Here is a 22,632-nt window from a genome sequence, read left to right on the forward strand (position 1 = left end):
CAGTGGCCTGGACCTTGAAGGCTGTAAAAATGTAGCAAAATGTGTCTTCATGTGTAGGCATACCTTCCTGCAGCTCCATGGGTTGAGCTATGCTCATCTGTTCCTTTGTGATATTACCCCTTTGTCCTGTTTGGGATAGAATGTTCCATGGAAACGCCCTTTGTATGTCCCCTTCTCTTGCTCTGCCTTCCTAGATGTCAGTCAACCTGCTGACAGCAGACATCTTGAAGCTAGACTCAGCCCCTTGAAACCTGACCCCTTGCCTCATTTGAATGGCTTCTCCTCAACAAAAGAGGTCAGCGTGTGTGGACTCTTCCTCTCTTTCTGCAGACCCTTAAGGTTGGAGAAGCTGTCACAGGACCCCCAAAGAAAAAGGTATCTCTTTCTTGTGTGGTTATTTCGTGCAGCCCAGTTCCCCTGGAGACACTCTTGAGTGCTTTAGTCGCCAGGAACAGGTCACAGAGATGCAAGCCAAATCAATGTTTATAGCAGCAAAATTCACAATAGCTAAATTGTGGAACCAACCTAGATGTCCTTCAATAGATGAATGGATAAAGAAGCTGTAGCCTGGCACAGTTGTACACACCTGTAATCCCAGTGGTTTGGGAGGCTGAGACAGGAGGATTGCAAGTTCAAAGCCAGTCTTAGCAACAGTGAAGTGCTAAGCAACTAGTGAGACCCTGTCTCTAAATAAAATACAAAATGGGGCTGGGAATGTGGCTCAGTGGTGAAGGGAGGGAGGAAGGGAGGGAGGGAGGGAAGGAAAGAAGGAAGGAAGGAAGGAAGAGAGAGAGAGAGAGAGAGAGAGAGAGAGAGAGAGAGAGAGAGAGAGAGACTGTGTCATGTACACACAATGGAATATTACTTAGCATTAAAAGAGAATAAAATCATGACATTTGCAGGTAAATGGATGAATTTGGAGAATATCATGCTAAAAGTCAATCCCCCAAAACCAAAGGCTGAATGTTTTCTTTGATAAATGAATGCTGATTCATAAGGGGGGTTGGAGGGGAGGATGGGAGGAATGGAGGAACTCTGGATAGGGCAAAGGTGAAGGAGTGAAAGGAAGGGTGAATGAGAGTAGGAAAGATGGTGGAATGAGATGAGCATCATTACCCTAGGTACATGTATAAAGACACAAAAGGAAGGCTGGGGATATAGCTCAATTGGTAGAGTGCTTGCCTTGCATGCACAGGACCTGGGTTCAATCCCCAGTACCACCAAAAAAAAAAAAAAAAAAAAAGACACAAATGGTGTGACTCTACTTTGTACACAACCAGAGAAGTGGAAAAATTGTGCTCCATTTGTGTACTATGAACAGAAATGTATTCTGCTGTCATGTATAACAAATTAGAACAAATACATTAATTAATTACTTTTAAAAAGAGTAAAAAAAAAATCCCTAAGAAACTTAGAGAAATCCTGTTTCAAAAAAAAAAAAAACAATAAAAGGGTTTGGGAATGCAGTGTAGTGATAAGTGTACCTGGGTTCAATTCCCCAGTACCCCCTCCCTCCCCCCACAAAAAAAGTAAACATGACTGAGGTCAGGGTCTAACCCTCCTGGGAATTAGGAAATTAGATCAGTCTATACCTGCAACTCTAGAGCAACTCAATGTTATCTTAACAGAAGTTCACTGAACATGCATTCATGATATAGTTATCGTCACCAGCCAAAGTATACTAACATAGTTTTGTATTGGAATATTAGAAACCCCAGTTTGAAAAAGATGAAGCAAGTAAGGTCACTTATTTCCCATAACATGATAGCTGTAGCAGGGTTGCTCAGAATGCAGGATGTCCAGGCCCTGGGGCTGCTTCTAATGTGATTTTTCCTGTTTCTAACTTCCTTCAGATTGTATTTTTATTCTCTGGCTAATAGTGAGAGGGCTGCAGTCATGCAAGGCATCATTACTAGTCACAATAACCAATAGAAGAAAGAGGATTTGGGGCTGAGGTTGTGGCTCAGGGGTAGAGTGGTCGCATAGCACTTGGGCCCTGAGCCACATCCCCAGCCCTATTTTGTATTTTATTTAAATGTGACAGGAACTCACTGAGTTGCTTAGTGCCTCGCTTTTGCCAAGGATGGCTCTGAACTCACTATCCTCTTGCTTCAGCTTCTAGAGCTGCTGGGATTACAGGCATGTGCCACCGCAACCAACTTGATGAGCCACTTCTCATTAAATTTTATTTCTTGTGGCACCCCAGTTATTTTAGTTAGCTTTTTCACTGCTGTGACTAAAAGATCTGACCAGAACAATTGTACAGGAGGAAGTTTATTTGAGGGCTCCTGGTTTCAGAGGTCTTAGTCCATTCCTTGGGGCTCTAAGTTAGGCAGAACATCACAGGGCAAAAGTGTGGAAAAGGGAGGCAGCCCACATTAGGATGAGAAAGCAGAGAGAGAATTTCATTTGCCAGATACAAATACATATCCCAAACCCATGTTCTCAATGCTCCACCTCCTCCAACCTCACCCCACCCACTTCCTGTTACCACTCATTAATCCCATCAGGAGATTAAGACTCTCACAATCCAATCACTTCTGTGAACTTTTTTGCATTGTCTTACACATGAGCTTTTGGGGGACAACTTACATCCAAACCATAACACCATATTTCCAACAACTTGGACTCGTTTTTGAAATAAAAAATAAAAAGGGGGCTGGTGATGTAGTTCAATGTAGAGCATCCCTGGGTTCAATCCTTAGTACAAAAACAAAACAAAACAAAACAAACAAACAAAAAAAAAAAAGCAGGGCATGGTGACACATACCTGTAATCTCGGCGATTTGGGAGGCTGAGACAGAAAGATTCCAAGTTCAAAACCAGCCTCAGCAATTTAGTGAGGCCCTAAGCAATTTAGTGAGACCCTGTCTAGAATTAAAAAATAAAAATGGGCTGGGGATGTGGCTTAGTGAGTAAATCACCCCTGCATTCAATCCCTGTTACCAAAAAAAGAGAAAACTTTAACAAAGCCCATCAAACCAATAGGTTGCTGTCTCTCCCTCTGGAGATAGCCTGCATTCTGCCTTTGAGTGCACATTCCTTGCTTTACCCCTAAGGCATCTCTCTTTTGAGACTGCCCCCCCCTTGTTCACATTTGAATGTGTATCTACTTCCTAGATAAACCTCTGTCTATACATTTGGTGGTGGTGGGGGGATATTTCAAAAAACAACACACAGTAGAGATTGGTTTTGATTTAATTTCTAAGGGACTCAGAGGTGCTCTTGGTTCAAAAGTTTGCATCTGACCTCAGTGTGTGCTATATCCCTTTAAATGCCACCTCTGCAGGGTGAGCAATTTCTCTCACATATATAATGAATTACTTCATTCTTCGCCTAATTTCAAGTCAAGTCCTGACTAAACTTTGGGACATTCTTTTTTTTTTTTAATTTTTATTGTTGGTTGTTCAAAACATTACATAGTTCTCGATATATCATATTTCACACTTTGATTCAAGTGGGTTATGAACTCCCATTTTTACCCCGTATACAGATTACAGAATCACATGGGTTACACATCCATTGATTTACATATTGCCATACTAGTGTCTGTTGTATTCTGCTGCCTTTCCTATCCTCTTTTCCCCTCACTTCCTCTTGTATGTAATTTTGTATACCCCTGAGGGTCTCCTTCCATTTCCATGCAATTTCCCTTCTCTCTCCCTTTCCTTTCCACTTCTCATCCCTGTTTAATGTTAATCTTCTTCTCATGCTCTTCGTCCCTACTCTGTTCTTAGTTACTCGCCTTATATCAAAGAAGACATTTGGCATTTGTTTTTTAGGGATTGGCTAGCTTCACTTAGCATAATCTGCTCTAATGCCATCCATTTCCCTGCAAATTCTATGATTTTGTCATTTTTTAATGCAGAGTAATACTCCATTATGTATAAATGCCACATTTTTTTTATCCATTCATCTATTGAAGGGCATCTACGTTAGTTCCACAGTCTTGCTATTGTGAATTGTGCTGCTATGAACATCCATGTAGAGGTGTCCCTGTAGTATGCTCTTTTTAGGTCTTTAGGGAATAGACCGAGAAGGGGAATAGCTGGGTCAAATGGTGGTTCCATTCCCAGCTTTCCAAGAAATCTCTATACTGCCTTCCAAATTGGCCGCACCAATTTGCAGTCCCACCAGCAGTGTACAAGTGTACCCTTTTCCCCACATCCTTGCCAGCACTTGTTGTTGTTTGACTTCCTAATGGCTGCCAATCTTACTGGAGTGAGATGGTATCTTAGGGTGGTTTTGATTTGCATTTCTCTGACTGCTAGAGATGGTGAACATTTTTTCATGTATTTGTTGATTGATTGTATGTCCTCCTCTGAGAAGTGTCTGTTCAGGTCCTTGGTTTGGGACATTCTTCTGGGAAAATATCCTTGCCCTAAAGTGCAAAGATGAAATGTTAATTCAATTTTGCTTTTAATAATTACTCTCTGATCTGAGCTCCAGTTCTGTCAAGTCGACTTTTGCCCTCTGACTCTAGTTAAGAAATCAATTTTGCTTTTAATAATTACTCTCTGATCTGAGCTCCAGTTCTGTCAAGTCGACTTTTGCCCTCTGACTCTAGTTAAGAAACCAGATCCTTGCCCTAGGGCTTAGGCCGGAGCTCTGACTTCTCACTTTGCTTCCTTGCCTTTGCTAGCTGGTGTAGGGACAGGAGGCCTGCTCTTGAACTCCATTTATGCTGTGAGACCGCTCCTACTTGCTTCCAAGCAGCCATGACACTGACTGCTAGAATAGTGTAGTGACCACAATACACAGTAGTGACTACAAACTCCATTACTCTATTTTTATAAATCTATGAATTGTATTCATTACCTGTGTTCCTGAGTCCCTTGTCTTGGTTGGGTCTGAAATAGTCTATTCCTTGTTGACTATACCTCTACCACTTCTTACCAATTGCACCCTTACAAAGAAAGAAAAGGCCATCAGATGGCAGTTCCTTCCAGCTATAAACTTATCAGTATCTCTGAATCATGTTCCCCATGCCCAATTAATATGTTGATGTTTTAATCCCAGTACTTCAGAATATAACCTTAATTGGAGTTAGGGTCTTTACAGAGGTAATCAACTGAAAAGTGAGGTCATTAGGATAGGCCTGGACTGGTGATTCAGTCTTGAGTAGGCTATAATTGATTGGTCTTCTTTCTCTCCTTCTTCTTTTGGCAGTAATGGAGATTGAACCCACAGCTCTATTTTTTTTTTTAATTTAAGTTTTTCATTAAAAAATTTTTAGTTTAGGGGCTGGGGATGTGGCTCAAGTGGTAGCACGCTCACCTGGCATGCATGAGGCCTGGGTTCGATCCTTAGCTTCACATACAAAACAAAGATGTTGTGTCCGCCGATGATTAAAAAATAAATATTAAAATTCTCTCTCTCTCGCTCTCTCTTAAAAAAATTTTTTTTAGTTTAGATGAACACAATACCTTTGTTTTATTTTTTTTTTATGTGGTGCTGAGGATTGAAAGAAATGCCTCACATATGCTAGGCAAGTGCTCTACCACCAAGCTACAACTGCAGCCCCCTTTCTTATTTTTGAGACAGGGTTACTGTTATGGTTTAGATATATCTGTCCCCCACCCCCCGCTCATGTGTGAGACAATACAAAAGGGGTTAGATGTGAAATGGTTGGGTTATGAAAGCGTTAATACAATCAATGCATTAATCTGCTGATAGGGATTAACTGGGTTGTAAACAGGTAGAGTGTGGCCGGAGGAGGTGGATCACTGGGAGAGTGCCTTTGGGGAATATGTTTTATCTGTGGTAAGGGGAGTCTCTTACTCTGCTTCCTGGTACTATGAGCACAGCTGCTTTCCTCAGCCATATACTTCCACCATAATGTTCTGCCTTAACTCAGGCCCTGAGGAATGGAGTTGGCCATCTATGAACTATATCCTCTAATTGTTGTCAGACCTTTTGGTCACAGCAGTGCAAAAACTAAAACAGTCACTAATTTGCCCAGGTTGGCCTCAAACTTGTGATTCTCCTGCCTCAGTCTCTCAAGTCACTGAGATTACAGGCATGCACCACTATGTCTGGTTTAGACAAGCTTTTTTTTTTTTTTTAAACTGGGGATTGAACCCAGGGGTGTTTAACCACTGACAACACCCACAGCCCTTTTTGTTTTGAGACAGGGTTTCACTAAATTGCTAAGGTGGGCTTTGAACTTGCGATTCTCCTGCTTCAGCTTTGTGAGTCACTGGATTACAGGATTGTACCACTCTTACAAGATAAAAGTTTTTAATGAACCAGTTCCAGTAGAGGGTCCAGACAGACTGCAGTTTCAGAGTGTCATTTTGGAATAGGCTATGTGTTGTCAAGGGCAGGAAAATTTGGTTGAGCTAAAGCTAGGGGATGGAATGAGAGGTTCATCCCTTTGGTGATTTTCCTGGGCAAGGCTCATGACAAATGACCAGGTGATGGGGTCGGGAGAGGTTGTGTCCACTCTTGGGGTGCTGTTCTTTTCATGGGTCTGGGGTGAGGAGGTTGCTTTATTCAGTAATCTGGTATATTTGACAAATTTGTGGGCCTACTTTTTCTGATATGAATTTGATACTCTCATGCATCCATGTGCTTCTGATTTTATTTGATAAGTTTATAGATTGTCATTTTTATTAGCACAATACATTATATATCAATTTGTGCCATATGGTTGTGCTAAGCAGATAGTAGTTACTTGTACAGACAAGGTTCAGAATCATTTCTATCTCAGTACTTACACTCAAATGGAGTAACTCACAGAAAACTACTGTCTTATAAAATGGAGTAACTCAGGGTTAGGTACAACCTGAAAACTACTGTTCTATTCTTCATGGAACAATAGCCTGTTCTCCACATTATGTATGTCCAGGACTCTTGTCTTAGCTCTTTTCTCATGCTCCCAGTCAGTATCTTTCACATATGTGCTAACTGACCACCCAGGTTCTGACAATTCCCAAGTCCTTGCCACATCTTTTTCTTAATTTTTAAAAAATATTTTTTAGTTGTAGATGGACACAATACTTTATTTTTATGTGGTGCTGAGGATGGAACCCAGTGCCTCACACATGCTAGGCAAGTGTTCTACCACTGAGCTACAACCCCAGCCCTGCTACATCTTTTTCAAGCCCCAGAACTACTTGGTCAATTTTATCATTCTATTAATTTTCTTGCTTGTTTCATTGTCTTCTCTCCCATGACGGTGTTTAAGTTCCATTTGGGCCTGTTTTGTGTAATCATCGACTCAGCACTTGGTATCCATCTGGATTTCCCAAAGGTCTTCAAACTCAACATGTCCAATATTTATTTATTTATTTATTTATTTATTTTTAAAGAGAGAGAGAGAATTTTTAATATTTTCTCGGCGGACACAACATCTTTATTTGTATGTGGTGCTGAGGATTGAACCCGGGTCGCACGCATGCCAGGTGAGCGCGCTACCGCTTGAGCCACATCCCCAGCCCAATATGTCCAATATTTAATCCCTCATTTTCCTCTGCCCCTAATCCCAAAGTTGCTCATGTTTTTGTTCCACTTCTTTAGTAAAATAAGCATGGCTTGATAGTAATTCTTTGAGCAGAAACCTGAATTACTATCTTCCAAACCTGCCTCATTATCCCTCATTGGCAAATCAATCATTAAAGCCTGGAACCCACCTACCCGTCTTCCAGTCTTGTAGCCACTCTAGTTTTGGGCCTTCTTTCAATCCTTATCTGGACAATTCCTTTCCGTTTTTGAGACAGCTCTTGGTATGTTGCCTGGGCTGGCTTCCAACTTGTGAGTCCTAGCTACTCAGCCTCTTGAGTAGCTAGGACTATAGCCATGTGCCACTGTACTGATTTTTACCTGGACTGCTTCCAAAGTCTTCTTTAGCCTATTCATGGATTTTCCTCTTCATTAATGTAAAGGTGATTTTAATTTTTAAAATTTTTATTTATTCCATTTTTTTGGTGGTGGGGGGGGGACCAGGAATTGAACTCAGGGGCACTTGACCACTGAGCCAGATCCCCAACTCTATTTTGTATTTTATTTATTTATTACTATTAAAGGAATATAATGTTCACCAGTATTTACAATAAACAATATAGAGTTGGGTAACATTCTGATTACTACAAAGCTACTTTCCTGGCTTGTGTTGAACCAGTAATCCAAATACTGAAAAGACTGAACCTACATGTAAGGAATAAACAGGTCAATAATTTAGACTATAAAAAACTTCCTCACTCATTTATGTGATCAGGTTGTCAACTGCCAACATCTCCAGCCATTTGATCAGTTTTCAATGAGCCAAATCTTAAGACATTCCATGAATTATGAGTACATAGATTTCTAAACTCTTAAAAAAGGAATGGCTAACTAGAGGAACCCTTAACATGTCCACTTAAGTCTTGCTAATTAAGACAAACTAAGATTTGTCTAGTTTACTTGTCTGGGTGTAAAAGTTGTTGATAGTGATAGTATTTTTCCTTTCAGGAATTTTGCAAATAAAACTGTTGTGTTTATGTGATGATGATGTAAATTTAATGTGGTTGCTTTTAACTATCCAATTTAAACTGTCCAATTAACTACAGAATCATTTATTTAATCTTAAGGGTTATGGTTTCAGGAAAATTTCATCTTAACGTGTAGTGATTTATTTCTTAGGTTGCAGAGAATGATGGCATCTCAGGAACATGGATTTACTACCCATTGTTTTTGTTTTGGTAAAAGTTTAAAAAACAAAAAAAAACATTATGTAAGTATTTTATGTACATACGCACACATGCATGCACAAACAAATCAACAAAACCCCCAGAATGGTTCTTAGGCACATGAATTAAAAACAAGTTATGAGTAATGCCTATGGAAAATTTCTTCAACTTTTAGAAAAGCAGAGAAATATACCATCATATCAAATCGTTTTCTTTGATAAAGGAAGCAACTACAGAAAGCTTTTATACGTTCAAAGTAACAGTGCTACTGATGGAAAACAAAAAAATAAAACACAACAATTTCCCAATACTACTTTCAAAATCAACATCTCAAATTTGATTTTCTTTAGAATGTATTTTTTAATGCTAGTAAATAAAAAATCAAGGCCCAGTTTTATATATTTATGTGTGTATACACACATACACATACACACACACACACACACATATATATAAAACAATGCAAACAGTTATTGGGCTTCATGTTCTGGACAAGAATGTCAAGTTAGTCTCTCTTCATAAAAAGCAATTATAATTTGAGGACACTTCATATTTGCTTCTTTGCAGCACCAAGTCTGCCTCATCCGAATCTTTCTATTTCATGAGAAACATCAATTGCTATTTGTGGCACCAATTATTTATTCAGGATCAAAACCTCTGGCAAAGCCTCTTGGTTGTCAGTGGCATTTCTTTTCTTCTTTAACTTGCTATCATCAGATTCACTGTCAGATAAAGATTTCCTTTTGGTACCATCTTTTTCTTTACCAGTTTTTTGAGAATTAAGAAATGCTTCAATTAACTCTGGCAATCTAAATTTTCTTCAGGTTTTCAAGTATTGTCAGCAACTATAAATCCCTTTCACTTCAGGAAATATTCCACCTTTACATCAGTCTAATACTTTTTCTACCATAAATTCTTTAGGCTCTGCCTCTTCAACTTTTTTACTCTTTTCATTTCTGTTTTGTTCCCATATTTTGCAATGTAGTTTTATTGGAGGCCATTTTTTAAAAAAAATTTTAGTTGTAGATGGACACAATACGTTTATTTATTTATTTTTATATGGTGCTGAGGATCCAACCCTCTGATGTTACAGGTCGTGGTTCTGCAGGCTCTCTAGCCCGCGTGCCTCAAGCTCCAATCACATCCTGGAACATAGCCACTCTCAATTTATTGTCTTTGGCTGCTTTTGTACAATGGCAGAGTCAGTTTTCACAGTGACCATTTGGCCTGTGGGCCTAAAACATTTAGTCTCTGGTCCTTTATAGAAGTTGCTAAATCATGAATCTCCACTAGCAAGAGGGCCTTCAGTAGTGGTCCCTCTCATCCTCATATATCTCAGCTTCCAGAACCATAAGCTGAATAAATCTTTATCAAAAATTTTTTTTTTTTGGTACTGGGAATTGAACCCAGGAGTGCTTACCCACTGAGCCACATCCTCAGCTCTTTTTTTTGAGATAGGGTCTCATTAATGGCAACTAGGGCCTTGCTAAATTGCTGAGGCTGGCCTCAAACTTGTGATTCTCCTGCCTCAGCCACTGGAGTTGTTGGGATTACAGGCATGTGCCATCATGTCTGGCTAAACCTTTATTCTTTATAAAGTACCCAGTCTGCTGGACATGGTGGCACATACCTGTATTCCAATTTCTGGAAAGGCTGAGGAAGGAAGATTGAAAGTTCGAGGCCAGCTTTGGTTATTTAGTGAGACCCTGTCTCATAACAACATTTTAAAAAAGGCTGGGGATGTAGGGTTTGATTGTGGCTCAGCGGTAGAGTGCTTGCTTAGCACGTTCGAGGCCCTGGGTTCGATCCTCAGCACCACATAAAAACAAAATAAAGTTATTGTGTGCAACTACAACAGATCAGCCCCAGCAATTTAGCAAGACCCTGTCACAAAATAAAAAGTGCTGGGGATGTAGCTCAATGGTTCAATTCCCAGTACCCTTCCCCAAAAGAATGGGGCATGGTGGCACACATGGCTGTAATCCCAGGAAATTAAGAGGCTGAGAGTTGTTACCACTTACTGAAACAGATTATTAGCAAATGAAATAACAATAAAAAAACCTCAGAAGTTTGCTAGGTCTTGGTCTTGCTACAGAGGGACCAGGGATAGAAGACAGATTAAAAGAGCTGATAACATCAAAGTTGTTTTTTTTTCCCCCCCGTGTGTTTGTGTGTATGAGATATTGGGGATTGAACCCAGGCTTCACACATGCTAGGTAAGTGCTCTAACCACTAAGCTACAACCCCAGGCCTTTTCATTTCTTTCATGTCTTGTTAAATTGCTCAGGCTCGTCTTGAACTTGTGATTCTCCTTCCTCAGCCTCCTGGGTTGCTGGGATTACAGGAGGATTATAGGTAAAAGGATTTCTAAATGTGGCTTCAAGTACCAAGATGCAACAAATAGAATCCCCTCCATCAACTCTTTCAAAATAATTATGTAGGAGACAGACTTTGGTTAAAAAACAGCTTCACATTTTATTTTATGGAATATGCTCATTTGTTAAGTTGAAGGCATGGAGGATACTATCTGTTCTGATACATATTCTGAAAAAAAGTCCCCATCTCAAGATGATACCAAGATAAGCATTTTCAATGACTGGCTCATCAACATGTATATGATATATTTCATTCATCATAATTGAAGATACTTAACAATATTCATAATTTTTAAAAAAATTTTGTAGAAAGGCTTGTGGAAGATTTTTACTAAACTGGTGTAGTGTATACTTAAAATTACATATTTACAAAAAAGAAGTTAAGAAAAATGAAAATCTCTGCTATATTTTTTTCTTGCCACTTGAGTTAAACTGAGGTTTCCTTTCCTAAACAATGTGGAAAAGACCCCTGTGGAAATCAAAATCTGTCTTGTGGATCCCATCTGGCAAGAAAGATGAGTTTATTGATATTGACTGGGGTGCCAAAGTCTGCTCCATAATTAGCCCCAGCCATGGCACCTTTGCATGTCTAATCCAAAAGGTAGGATTCTTTCTTTTTGATCACAATCATAAAGATCTATCATAAAGATAGATTCTGGAGCCTCCTCAGGTCTTCCTTTGTTCTCTGTGAAAATACAAACAACTCCGCTTTATAAGTAGCATCAGCAACCAGTCCTTCATGGGGTAGGGAGTAGGTGAAGACTTAGCAAGAAGCAGCAGCCAGCTGTCAACAGCATAGGGACAGTCCCTCAGGAAAAGCCTTTAGAACAAGAGGTTCTGAACAAGAACAGGCCCTCTAATGTGAGGAAAACAGATAAAGCAAAAGCGTAGAATCCCCCATATCAAAAAAAGGAAGGGGAATGATTGGTTTCATTACCCTAACAAAAGAGAAGATTGAGAAGATTCATGAAATGTTACTTTGCTTCAACTAAGATGAATCACTTATTCCATAATGCAAATGGAAGGCTGTTGATGAGAATGTTTACATATGTATTTATTTTTTGTGGTACTGAGGATTGAACTCCGAGGCCCTCTTCCACTGATCACACCTCAGTCCCTTTTTATTTTGAAATAGGGTCTTGCTGGCCTTGAACCTGCAATCCTCCTTCCTCAGTCTCCCAAGTCACTGGGATTATAGGCATGCACCACTGTGTATTTATTTAAAACAACAAAAATACTTAAATCTGAGGTATAATGGTTAAAATCTCCACAACTCTGTGCCTGATGGTGATAAAGAAAAACATTATGATAGGAAAGTGTTAGAGGAAAAAAAATCAGAAACCATTAGGAGGTATTAAATATACAAAGCTGGTCTGCATTTTTAAAATGAAAAACATTTTTTTTCCCCAACAGCACTGAGGATCAATTCTGGGGCCTCTCATGCTAGACAAACACTCTTAACTCTCAGCTACATCTCCAGCCAGGCTGCCACTATTTTTAGGAAGGTTTGAATGTGAGGGATGAAACTTTTACAAATTGCTATATAGATGCTAGTTGTGGACTGAGGATGTAGCTCAGTTGGAAAGTGTTTGCCTAACATGCATGAGGCTCTAGGTTCAATCCCCAATATTGTTAAAAACAACAACAACAAAACATCAAAATAAAAATCCAAAACCAAACAAAAAAACTAATGCACTGTTACACTTTTTTGTTTGTTTTTGTAGTGTCAGAAATTGAATCCAGGGCCACATATGTGCTAGGCAAGTGCCCTACCACTGAGCTATAATCCTAGCCCTGTAACAAGTACTTTAAGGAGGCTTCCTTTGCTTTGTGGGACATTCATTTATAGACTATAGACTTTAAAGGAAAGCATCATGAAATGCCACAGGATCCACAGGCTGGTGCCACATTTTAAGTGGAAAGGCACTGTTACTTCAAGTTTCTGACCTTACTATTAAAATCAGTACTTTTTACCATCTTTGAAATATTTTAATTGTTTTTTAAAAAGATAAGGGTGAGCTGGGAATGTAGCTCATACCCAGCTTTATATTTTTTCCTAGCCAAATCCTTCTATACAAGGTCAGCATCATTTGTGGAATTTTATTCCTAAAACTGGGTGACAGAGAACCAACGCAATGATTCAAATGTCACCTTGCAGGAAGTAACAGAAGAGTGGTTGAGAGTCTTGGATGAGTCAGAGGACTCCAGGCATCAAATAAACACTCTGCTATGCTGAGGACTTGGCAATGGTGATTCCCCAGTGGGGTGAAGGGCTCAGTGGAATAAGACCACTGGTAGCCCATATGTATGTTATTCTATTTCCATAAATTCTACAGACACCTTGGGTCAGTCAGCAAGGTGTCCTTGAGCCAATGGAGAATCTGTTTCCAACCACAGATGGAGAATGTAAGAGTAGGTAGGGGCCAATTCCCTGCCCATTCCAGGCATCACCTTGAGCAATGCCGGTCTAAAGCCCACCTATTGAAATGTATACCAATGACAGAGCTCAGTAAGAGAACAGGTGACATCTGTCAACAAAAGAGCAAAGAATGTGCCATACTATATGTCTGGATCTAACACTGATATTTTTCTAGGGGGAGGAGAGAATCTAATCACAATGTGCTCAAAATTGGGTGTGTGCAATGACTTCCATTATAAGGGTGTGGGAAGGACCCTCCCCCATGAACACAGGGTTTCTTTCAACTTTTTTTTTTTTTTTAATACTTCGGATTGAACTCAGGGGTGCTTTACCACTGAGATATAAACAGTAGTTTTTTAATCTTATTTTTTATTTAGGGTCAGGGTCTCACTAAGTTGCTAAGGTTCTCACTAAGTTACTGAGACTGGCCTTGAAATTGGGATCCTCCTGTCTCAGCCTCTCAAGTTGCTAAGAACAGGGTCCCTTACACTCTGACTTACATAAGGCCTAGAAATGAGAAATATAACAAATAGGGAAACACAGGGTATGGTTGCCAGACTGAAATTTTGCCCATATCCTCCCATATACTGATGAAAGTAAGAAATGAAACTTTTTCTTCTACTTTGAGGATGGTAATCAAAGGCCAAAGATATTCAGGGCTAGACTACTGTGCTCAAACTAAAAACTCTCAGTTATTTAGCTGAAAGAATTTAAGGCAGGTGTTGGCTCTAAAAAAAAAAAAAATAGGACACATTTCTTCATCTCAACAAAAATCTCTTAAGACCCATTCTGTTATAACATTTGTAAACACACATTAAATTACATACTAAGTAATACATGAAATTTCTTGAGAATTTAAAACAAGATCTTTCCAATCTTTTCATCACAACAGAATGGAGCACTTTCTCTATCTTTAGAGTTGTCGAACTTTTTTTTCTGTGGTTTTTATATTGATATCTAACTTGTCCACTTTAGTTGTTAGTCGGTCAAGAATGTCATCTTGCTCCTCAATTTCTGTCTGCATCCCCAGGGCTATGTCCTTGAGACGGCCTAGTCCCATGGACAGTTCATCTGTGAGAGAAGGAAATAATAAGCAGGCCTGAGCAAATGCAGTCACAGTACTTGGAAATGCTTCTAAGTCCCTCCCAGGTGCTTAGCAACATCTGGATTGTCGAGTCCTCTTTCTCCTAAAACAGTCTAAGCTCCAGGAAGTTGGTTATATTCTCCAAACATGTCCAGGTGAGAAAAAAAAAATGTTTACTCAATAAAAAGTGTTTACATAGAAACCACCTCCCTCTCTTCCAAGATAACAACTGTTAATATATTTTGTTTTCCAAAAAGTTTTTTTTCAGGGTACTCAGGACCTAACACAGGGGTGCTCTACCACTTAGCTACATCCCCAGTCCTTTATATTTTATTTATTTTTTGCTACTGAGAATTGAAATTAGGGGCCTAAGGAGCTTTATAATTGAGCTACATATCTAGTCTTTTTAAGACAGAGTCTTGCTAAGTTGCTTAGGGCCTTGCTAAATTTCTGAGGCTGGCCTTGAACTTATGGTCCTCCTGCCTCAGCCTCCCAAATTGTTGGGATTATAGGTGTGCTTATTGTATATGGCTATTTTTTTGGTTTTGTTTCAGAAAGGGTCTCCCTAAATTGCTGAGACTGGCCTTTATGTGATTCTTCTGTTTCAATCTCCTAAAATGCTAGGATTACAGGTATGGGCCACTGGGCTCAGCTAACTTAATCCAGAGGCACTTAACCACTGAGCACCATCCCAGTCCCTTTTATTATTTTTTCATTTTGAGGCAAGATGTCACTAAATTGTTTAGAGCCTGTTTTCAAACTTGTGATCTTCCTGCCTCAGCCTCTAGAGCCACTAGGATTATAGACGTGTGCCACTGTGCGTGGCCTTACGTTCACTTTTTTAAAAAATATTTTTTTGTAGATGAACAGAATACCTTTGTTTTATTTATTTTTATGTGGTGCAGTTCCTTCATGCATGCTAGGCAAGCGCTCTGCCACTGAGCCACAATCCCAGCCCTTAACATTCACTTTTAAAATGGACAATGTCTAGGGGCTGGAGATGTGGCTCAAGCGGTAGCGTGCTCGCCTGGCATGCATGCGGCCCGGGTTCGATCCTCAGCACCACATACCAACAAAGATGTTGTGTCCGCCGAGAACTAAAAAAAAAATATTAAAAATTCTCTCTCTCTCTCCTCTCTCTTTAAAAATAAAATAAAATAAAATGGACAATGTCTATAAGGACATAGCTTAGTAGTGTATAAGATGATATGAAGACAACTGAGGACAGGGCTGAGGGGCAGACATGCCAAGGAATTCTAGTTTCCCCTAGTAGCTCTGCACCAACTGCAAAGATAAGTGTTAATTGGTTCTGCTGGAAGATTGTAAAGTGTCTTTCCTAGGTTTGTGATAGTGTGTGTGCATGTGCATTGGGGTGGAGAACTAACCCAGGGCTGCTATCTGCCCTTGTACTGTGAATAGCAGACTAGGAAAGAGCTGGAAGTAAGAGAGAAGAGATGGTGCTTTGTTAACCCTCCTTTGAAAAATTAAAGATTAAATATTAAGTGAAGAGGTCAGCACACACAAGAACTTAGCAGTAACATTAAAAAAAAAATCAGTTTTTTTCCCCCCAAACACTCTCAGCTCTATGCTTCTTGAGATCCTAGAAACCCATGATTTGTTTTCCATGGACAGTAAAACCTGTATGGTCACCCCAGGCCTCAGAAAGTTTCTTGGAATCTGGTACTGCTAAGTACAGGCAAACAGGTAGGCTGAGGCCAAAATTATGGCAAAGTAGCTGGGCATAGTGGTGTATGCCTGTATCCCAGTGACTTGGGAAATTGAGGTAGGAGGATCACAAGTTCAGGGTCAGCCTGGGGAACTCAGTGAAAACCTGTCTCAAAATTTAAAAAATAAATAAATAAATAAAATGGGCTGGAAATATAGTTCTGTGGTAAATACTCCTGGATTTAAGGGAGAACGAATTCTGGGGATCAATTCTGGGGCCTCTCATGCTAGACAAAAAACAAAGGTAAAACAAAGCTACCAGGCAATAAGTCAAAGGGCAAGAGTTCCTGAAATGGGAGGAAGGTGTGGTAAGGAAAGAGTGTAAACAAAAGTGCCTGTATAGCCTGTGTCAGCAGGGACAGCTGGCCAGAGGAGCCAGTTGCCCACTTGGGCCTTGGTTCTTTGTTCTCCATACTTTACGCTGTGGGGACTACCTGGCCACAAGTCCTCAGTGCCTATGTACACCTTCAGTCTCCAGTGGTGGATAGCACTCAGTCCTTATCCTGCTCACTCCTTGAATTCAGCATCCTTCCTCAGTTTCCATTCTCCCTGTCCTTGCCAGCAGGTACTGAAGATACTTTTTCCTGATGAAGGATAAAGAGGCTTTGGAGCACCTTCGGGTATCTATGGGGTGATCAAATCTGGGCAGACACATTTTTGGTCTTGGAGAATCTTATTCCGGAGTGCAAAGTCCAGAGGACAGAATCAAGAGGTGGCTATCTGGGGGCTGTGGTTGGGGCTCAATGATAGAGCACTTGCCTATCATGTGGGAGGCACTGGGTTTGAACCTCAGCACCACATAAACAAAACAAAACAAACAAACAAACAAACAAACAAAAAAAAACAGAGGTGGCTATCTGTCTGGTTCTTTTCTGAACTCTGAGGGTGAAGGAGGGTGGAGTTGAGGGGAGAAGCCTGTGGGTATGGAGAGAGCTGCTACTGGTGGGTTGAAAGCAGCTTCTCTGGGGTTGGGATTGTAGCTCAGTGGTAGAGCACTTGCCTTCTATGGTGAGACACAGGGTTCAATCCTCAGTACCAATAAATAAATAAAGATACTATATGTTCATGTACAACTAAAAAAAAATTTAAAAAAAGAAAAAGAAAACCACTTCCCTAATGGCATAGGTCACAGAGATCTGAAATGACAATAAGCAGGGCATAATGGTTCTTGCTTATAATCCTAGCTGTTGGGGAGGTTAAGGCAGGAAGATTCCCTGAACTCAGGAGTTCAAGTTCAGCCTGGGCAACTCACTAAACAAAAACAGAACAAAAAATTTACATTTTCATCGAAGGTAACAGTGGTAAGCTGTGAGTGGCAGAAAAAGTTATTTATTTGCTCTTGTTTATATCTGTTCTCTAAAATTCATGTCCTTTTTTGCATAAACGTTTCTTTTTTTTAAAAAAAATTTTAAGTTGTAGATTAATACAATACCTTCGTTTTATTTATTTATATGCAGTGCTAGGATTGAACCAGTGACTCATACATGCCAGGCAAGCACTCCACCACTGAGCCACAACACAACCCCAGTTCCACATAAAGATTTCCTTTAAAGCTTAACGAGATATTTGCTGATTCTATTTCTACTAATCAAGCTACAAAATGTGGCCAGAATTCTGCTGCATGGGAATGGCTAAATGATTTATGGTAGCAAACATTGAAAATAATGTTGAAGAGCAGGGGATAGAATTTTTTTTTTTTTTGTACTGGGGGTTGAACCCAGTTGCTTAGGGCCTTGCTAAGTTGCTAAGGCTGGCATCAAACTTGTGATCCTCCTGCCTTAGTGGGATTACAGGTGTGCACTATTGTGCCTGATGAGAGTGGAAATTTTATTTTATTTTATTTTTAATTTAAAAAATTTTTTTTAGATGTTGATGGACCTTTATTTTATTCATTTATTTATATTTGGTGCTGAGAATTGAACCCAGTGCTTCTCACATGCTAAGCAAGCGCTCTACCACTGAACCACAGCCCCAGCCCTGAATGGAACTTTTAAAAGTGGTGCTTTTCAAATAAATTTTGTAGTTTAGGAAAGTATTCAAGTCATAAGTGAAAAAGCAGGATACAAAAGTAAATACATGTGCTGGGGCTGGGGCTCAGTGGAAGAGTGCTTGCCTAGCATGGGTAAGGCACTGGGTTCAATTCTTAGCACCACATACAAAAATAAGCAAATAAAATAAAAGCATGCTGTCCTCTACAACTACAAAAAAAAAAAAAAAAAAGTGAATACGGGGCTGGGGGTGGCTCAGTGGTAAAACACTTATCTAGCATGTGTGAGGCACTGGATTTAAGCCTCAGCACCACATAAAGAAATAAATAAAATAAAGGTATTATGTCCATATACAACTAAAAAAATAAAAATAAAAAGTAAATACATTGACATAATGCCAAGTACACCTGATATTATAGATACAGGTGTACATACATACATGAAAAATGGAAGGATTATACCAAATTAGCAAACACTGCCAGACAGGAGGGTATGGGTGTTTTTTTTCTCATGGCACTTATTTACCTAATTTTCAAATAATGAATCAAAAACAAAGGTTAGGTTAGGTGCAGTGGTGCACACTAGTTTCAGCTACTTGGGAGGCAGCAGGAAGATCCTTGAGCCCAGCAATTCAGGGCCAGCCTGAGCAACTTAGCTCTTACTTCTAAAAAAAGAAAAGAAAAAGAAACAAAGTTAAATGTCATTAAGAAGAAAAAGACTGCAGACATCATGTAATCTAAGAAAGAAATGAGGGGAGGGAGGAAGAGAAGAGGAACAGAAATTCATTGTAATGAGAAGTTTTCTGACATATCAGCGTAAGTAGGAAAAAACTAACAAGGAAATAAATAGTTTATATAATACAAAAAAGAATATTCATTCAACCAATATGACATTTATGTTATAGGATCAGACTGCTGGAATGAACATCACCATAGAAAAACAAGGAAAGGAATCCATTGGTGTTGTCCCCTCATGGGAATGAGCAGGAGAAGCCTATGCATAGATACCCAACACGCATCTTCATGGGTTTCAGTTGTGCCTTCCAGTTTAGAGCAGGGAGAATTTTTATTATTTGTCTCACTCACTTTGCCAGTTCCTAATAAGGGCCAGGAGACTCAGATAACTGTGGTGAGGTTCCTGTTTGAGTAGTAAAGGTAAGAGGAGGCAGCATATCTGAGACATATCTTTGAATAAACTCATGTCCATGAGCCAACTCCTGCTGCTTGAGCATGGCTCTCCATTTGGACCTCAAATGACTGACTTCTCTTCTCATTAAAAAAAAAAAAAAAAAAAAAAATTATCATCAAGTGTTCCTACTGGGCCCTGTAAATAAAGTAGTGGTAGAACAGACACATTCACATGCTCTCCTGAAATTAACTCTGTGGTTCAGAAGACAGCCAATAACCAGCAGAGAGGACCACAAGTAGATGGGCAGGACTGTAGAAAATCAGAGCTCTGAGTGATTATAAGAGGAAGTCAAGGGTTGGGGACATAATTCAGTGGTAGAATGCTTGGCTAGCATGTGTGAGCCTCTGTGTTCAATCCCTAGCTTAAAAAAAAAAAAAAAAAGAGGAGGCCACAATGAAACAGAACTAGCTGTGTGAGAAGGGGCTAGCCTGAAAGGTCACTCCAGGAAGATGGCATGTGAGGAAGAAAGGGGAAAAAAGTCCACAGGAGCCAACGGTAGTGAGGGAAAGAGGGGTTGCGGGGAGGAGGCAAGGGCAATAAGCCTGTACTGTGTTCCAAGTGTACAGGGGTATACATGAGAGAGCTTTGGAAGAAGGTACCACCTGATTTCTGTTTTGAAAGATCACTCTGGCAGCAGTGTGGATAATGTGCCAAGTGACTGCCAACTCTTATCAACCCAGGCACTTTCCTAAATGCTCACATTGTCAGTTCATACAACTCTCCTACTTATCCTCAGGGGCAGCCAGTTTCATAGTGGGGGAAATGGGGCTCCATGTGGCTACATAGGAAGGATGGAGCAAGTAGTCTCAGCAAGGCTGTGATGTAGGCCTCACAGGGACTCCTAGGTCCTGCTACTGTCAGGATCCAACCAAGAGATGGGTACAGGGGCTGGGGTTGTAGCTCAGAAGTAGAGCACTTGACTAGCACGTGTGAAGTACTGGAATCAATTCTCAGCACAGCATATAAATAAATAAAATAGAGGTCCACTGACAACTTAAAAAAAAAAAGAGGAAGGCATGACTTGGTTGATTGAAAAAATAGAAAAGCAGGAAATAGATGTGGATAGATTCCGGAGATAGTGAGGTGGTGAGATGAACACGACCATGTAACACATGGATAAAGAGCAACTAACTGATGGCTTTGTGTATGCTGGTTGTGCTTGGCATGAGCTACCTGGAAGATAAGTGATTTATAGAGGCTGATGCAGCTCTTGGTCTTACCTAAGTTGCTGTCAATTTTCTGGTGATAGGCTCGAAGGTGTGGGTTCTTTGGGTAAGCCTCTGTATTCACAGCAGAACCAGGCCCTCCAAGGACAGAATCTGATTTAGAAACAACAGGAGAATGGTTAACTGATATCCTATGAAATGCTGCTTCATGAAATTGATCTTTTTATTTTGGTTCCAGGGACTGAAGGAGAGCTCTACTAGTGCACTACATCTCCAGCACCTTTTTATTATTTTCCATATTTTTTATTGGCCCACTATAATTAATACACAAAGATAGGATTTATTACATCTTTGTATACGTACATGATGTAACAATATAATTGGGCCAACATAATTCCCCAGTATTCCCCCTTTCCCTGGTCCCTTTCTTTATTGATTGCCCTTCGATTTTCATGAGATTCCCCCTCCCACCTTTCTTTTCCTTTGTCCTCTTCTAGCTTTCACATATGAGAGAAAACATAAGACTGACCCTTGACTTTCTGAGTTTTGCTTAATTTGCTTAACATTATGATCTTTCACCCATTTTCTTGTAAATGGGTGAAAAGATTGCTTTTTTTTTTTGTTACTGGGGATTGAACCCAGGGGCGATTAACCACTGTGCCATATCCTCAGCCCTTTTAACATTTTATTTAGAAATAGAGTCTCACTAAGTTTCTTAGGGTCTTGCTAAATTGTGTATGCCACTGTGGCCAGCCATAATTTAATTCTTTTTGGCTGAAAGAAACTCCATTACTCAGCACCTTTTAAATTTTCATTTTGAGACATGGTATCACTAAGTTGCTTAAGCTGGCCTAGAACTTGTGCTCCTCCTGCCTCAGCCTTCTGAGTCACTGGGGTTATAGCGTATGCTGTCACACCTGGCTTTATTTTTGCAGTGCTAGGGATCAAACACAGGGTCTTGAGCACGGTAGGCAAGTGCTCTATCTCTGAGCTATTCCTCCATCTCATTATAAAATATGTCTTTTATGTTTTCATTATACTGGGGATTGAACCCAGAGATAACTCTACTACTGAACTATACTTTCAGACCTTTTTATTTTTGAGATAGAGTCTTGTTAAGTTGCCCAAGTTGGTCATAAATGTGTAATCCTCCTGTGTCAACCTCTGGAGTAGCTAGGCATACAGGCTTATCCATTGCCCGTGGCATGAAAATGGTCTTAATTCAGCAAATGGCTAGAAGGAATGAAGTAACTGGCTCTGAGGCAATATAGAATGATAGGGGTGGGAATAGATACAACATATGAAGGAAGAGCCCAAAGCAGTATCATGGGCTGGGTGTGGTGGTACATGCCCATAATACCAGCTTCTTGGGAGGCTAAGGCCTGAAGTTTGAGATCAGCCTGGGCAAGACAGCAAGACCCTGTCTCTCAAAAAACAATCTCCCCCCAATAAGACTCTCAGTCCATGGGTCAACTAGACAAACCCTGGGTACACAGACTCTAGAAGACACATTCATACTAGTACTGTTGTATGGCAGAGGTACTGCATCAGGGCAAAAATTACACAAGTGCATGGACAAGGTGTAGGCATGGTAGTGTACACCTGTAATCCCAGTGATTCTCAAGGCTGAGGCACAAGGATTCCAAGTCTGAGATTTAGTACTTTAGTGAGACTCTGTTTCAAAATAAAAAATAAAAAGGCTTGGTGATATAGCTCAGTGGTAATGTACTCCAGGTTCAATCCCTAGTTATCAAAAGGAAAAAAAAAATTTAGGGGTGCTAGAGATTAAACCCAGGGCCTTGTGCATGCTAAGCACACACTCAACCACTGAGCTACACCCCCAGTGCCTTTTAGCTTTTTTATTTTTTACATTTTATTTTTAAAATATTTTTTAAATTGAAGTTGGATACAATATCTTTATTTATTTTTATGTGGTACTAAGGATCAAACCCAGTGCCTCACACATGTGAGGCGGGTACTCTACAAATGAGCTACAGCCCCAGCCCTTGCCCTCAGCT

At 40.0% G+C, this 22,632-nt stretch overlaps 1 protein-coding gene and 1 non-coding gene across 3 annotated transcripts in view; one reads left to right on the forward strand and one right to left on the reverse strand.

Annotated features, from left to right (window-relative positions):
* Positions 1 to 1,151: 1,151 nt before the first annotated feature.
* Trnaa-ugc (transfer RNA alanine (anticodon UGC)) lies at positions 1,152 to 1,223 on the forward strand. The gene has a single exon. It is a non-coding gene; the product is annotated as a tRNA-Ala (tRNA).
* A 2,354-nt stretch (positions 1,224 to 3,577) lies between these two features.
* Snap29 (synaptosome associated protein 29) overlaps positions 3,578 to 22,632 on the reverse strand; it is a 35,536-nt gene continuing 16,481 nt past the window's right edge. The window contains exons 4-5 of one of the 2 annotated variants that reach the window (XM_078038831.1): positions 20,669 to 20,767; positions 3,578 to 4,381 (exon numbers count right to left, since the gene is read on the reverse strand). In XM_078038831.1, the coding sequence (XP_077894957.1) occupies positions 4,092 to 4,381; positions 20,669 to 20,767 (389 nt within the window). In that variant the 3' untranslated portion in view covers positions 3,578 to 4,091. Of the gene's footprint in view, positions 4,382 to 12,073; positions 14,535 to 20,668; positions 20,768 to 22,632 lie in introns of those variants that run through there. The other variant, XM_005334489.5, reaches the window with a different exon arrangement.

This window comes from Ictidomys tridecemlineatus, chromosome 2, assembly GCF_052094955.1.
Source record: "Ictidomys tridecemlineatus isolate mIctTri1 chromosome 2, mIctTri1.hap1, whole genome shotgun sequence".
Taxonomy (NCBI): domain Eukaryota; kingdom Metazoa; phylum Chordata; class Mammalia; order Rodentia; family Sciuridae; genus Ictidomys; species Ictidomys tridecemlineatus.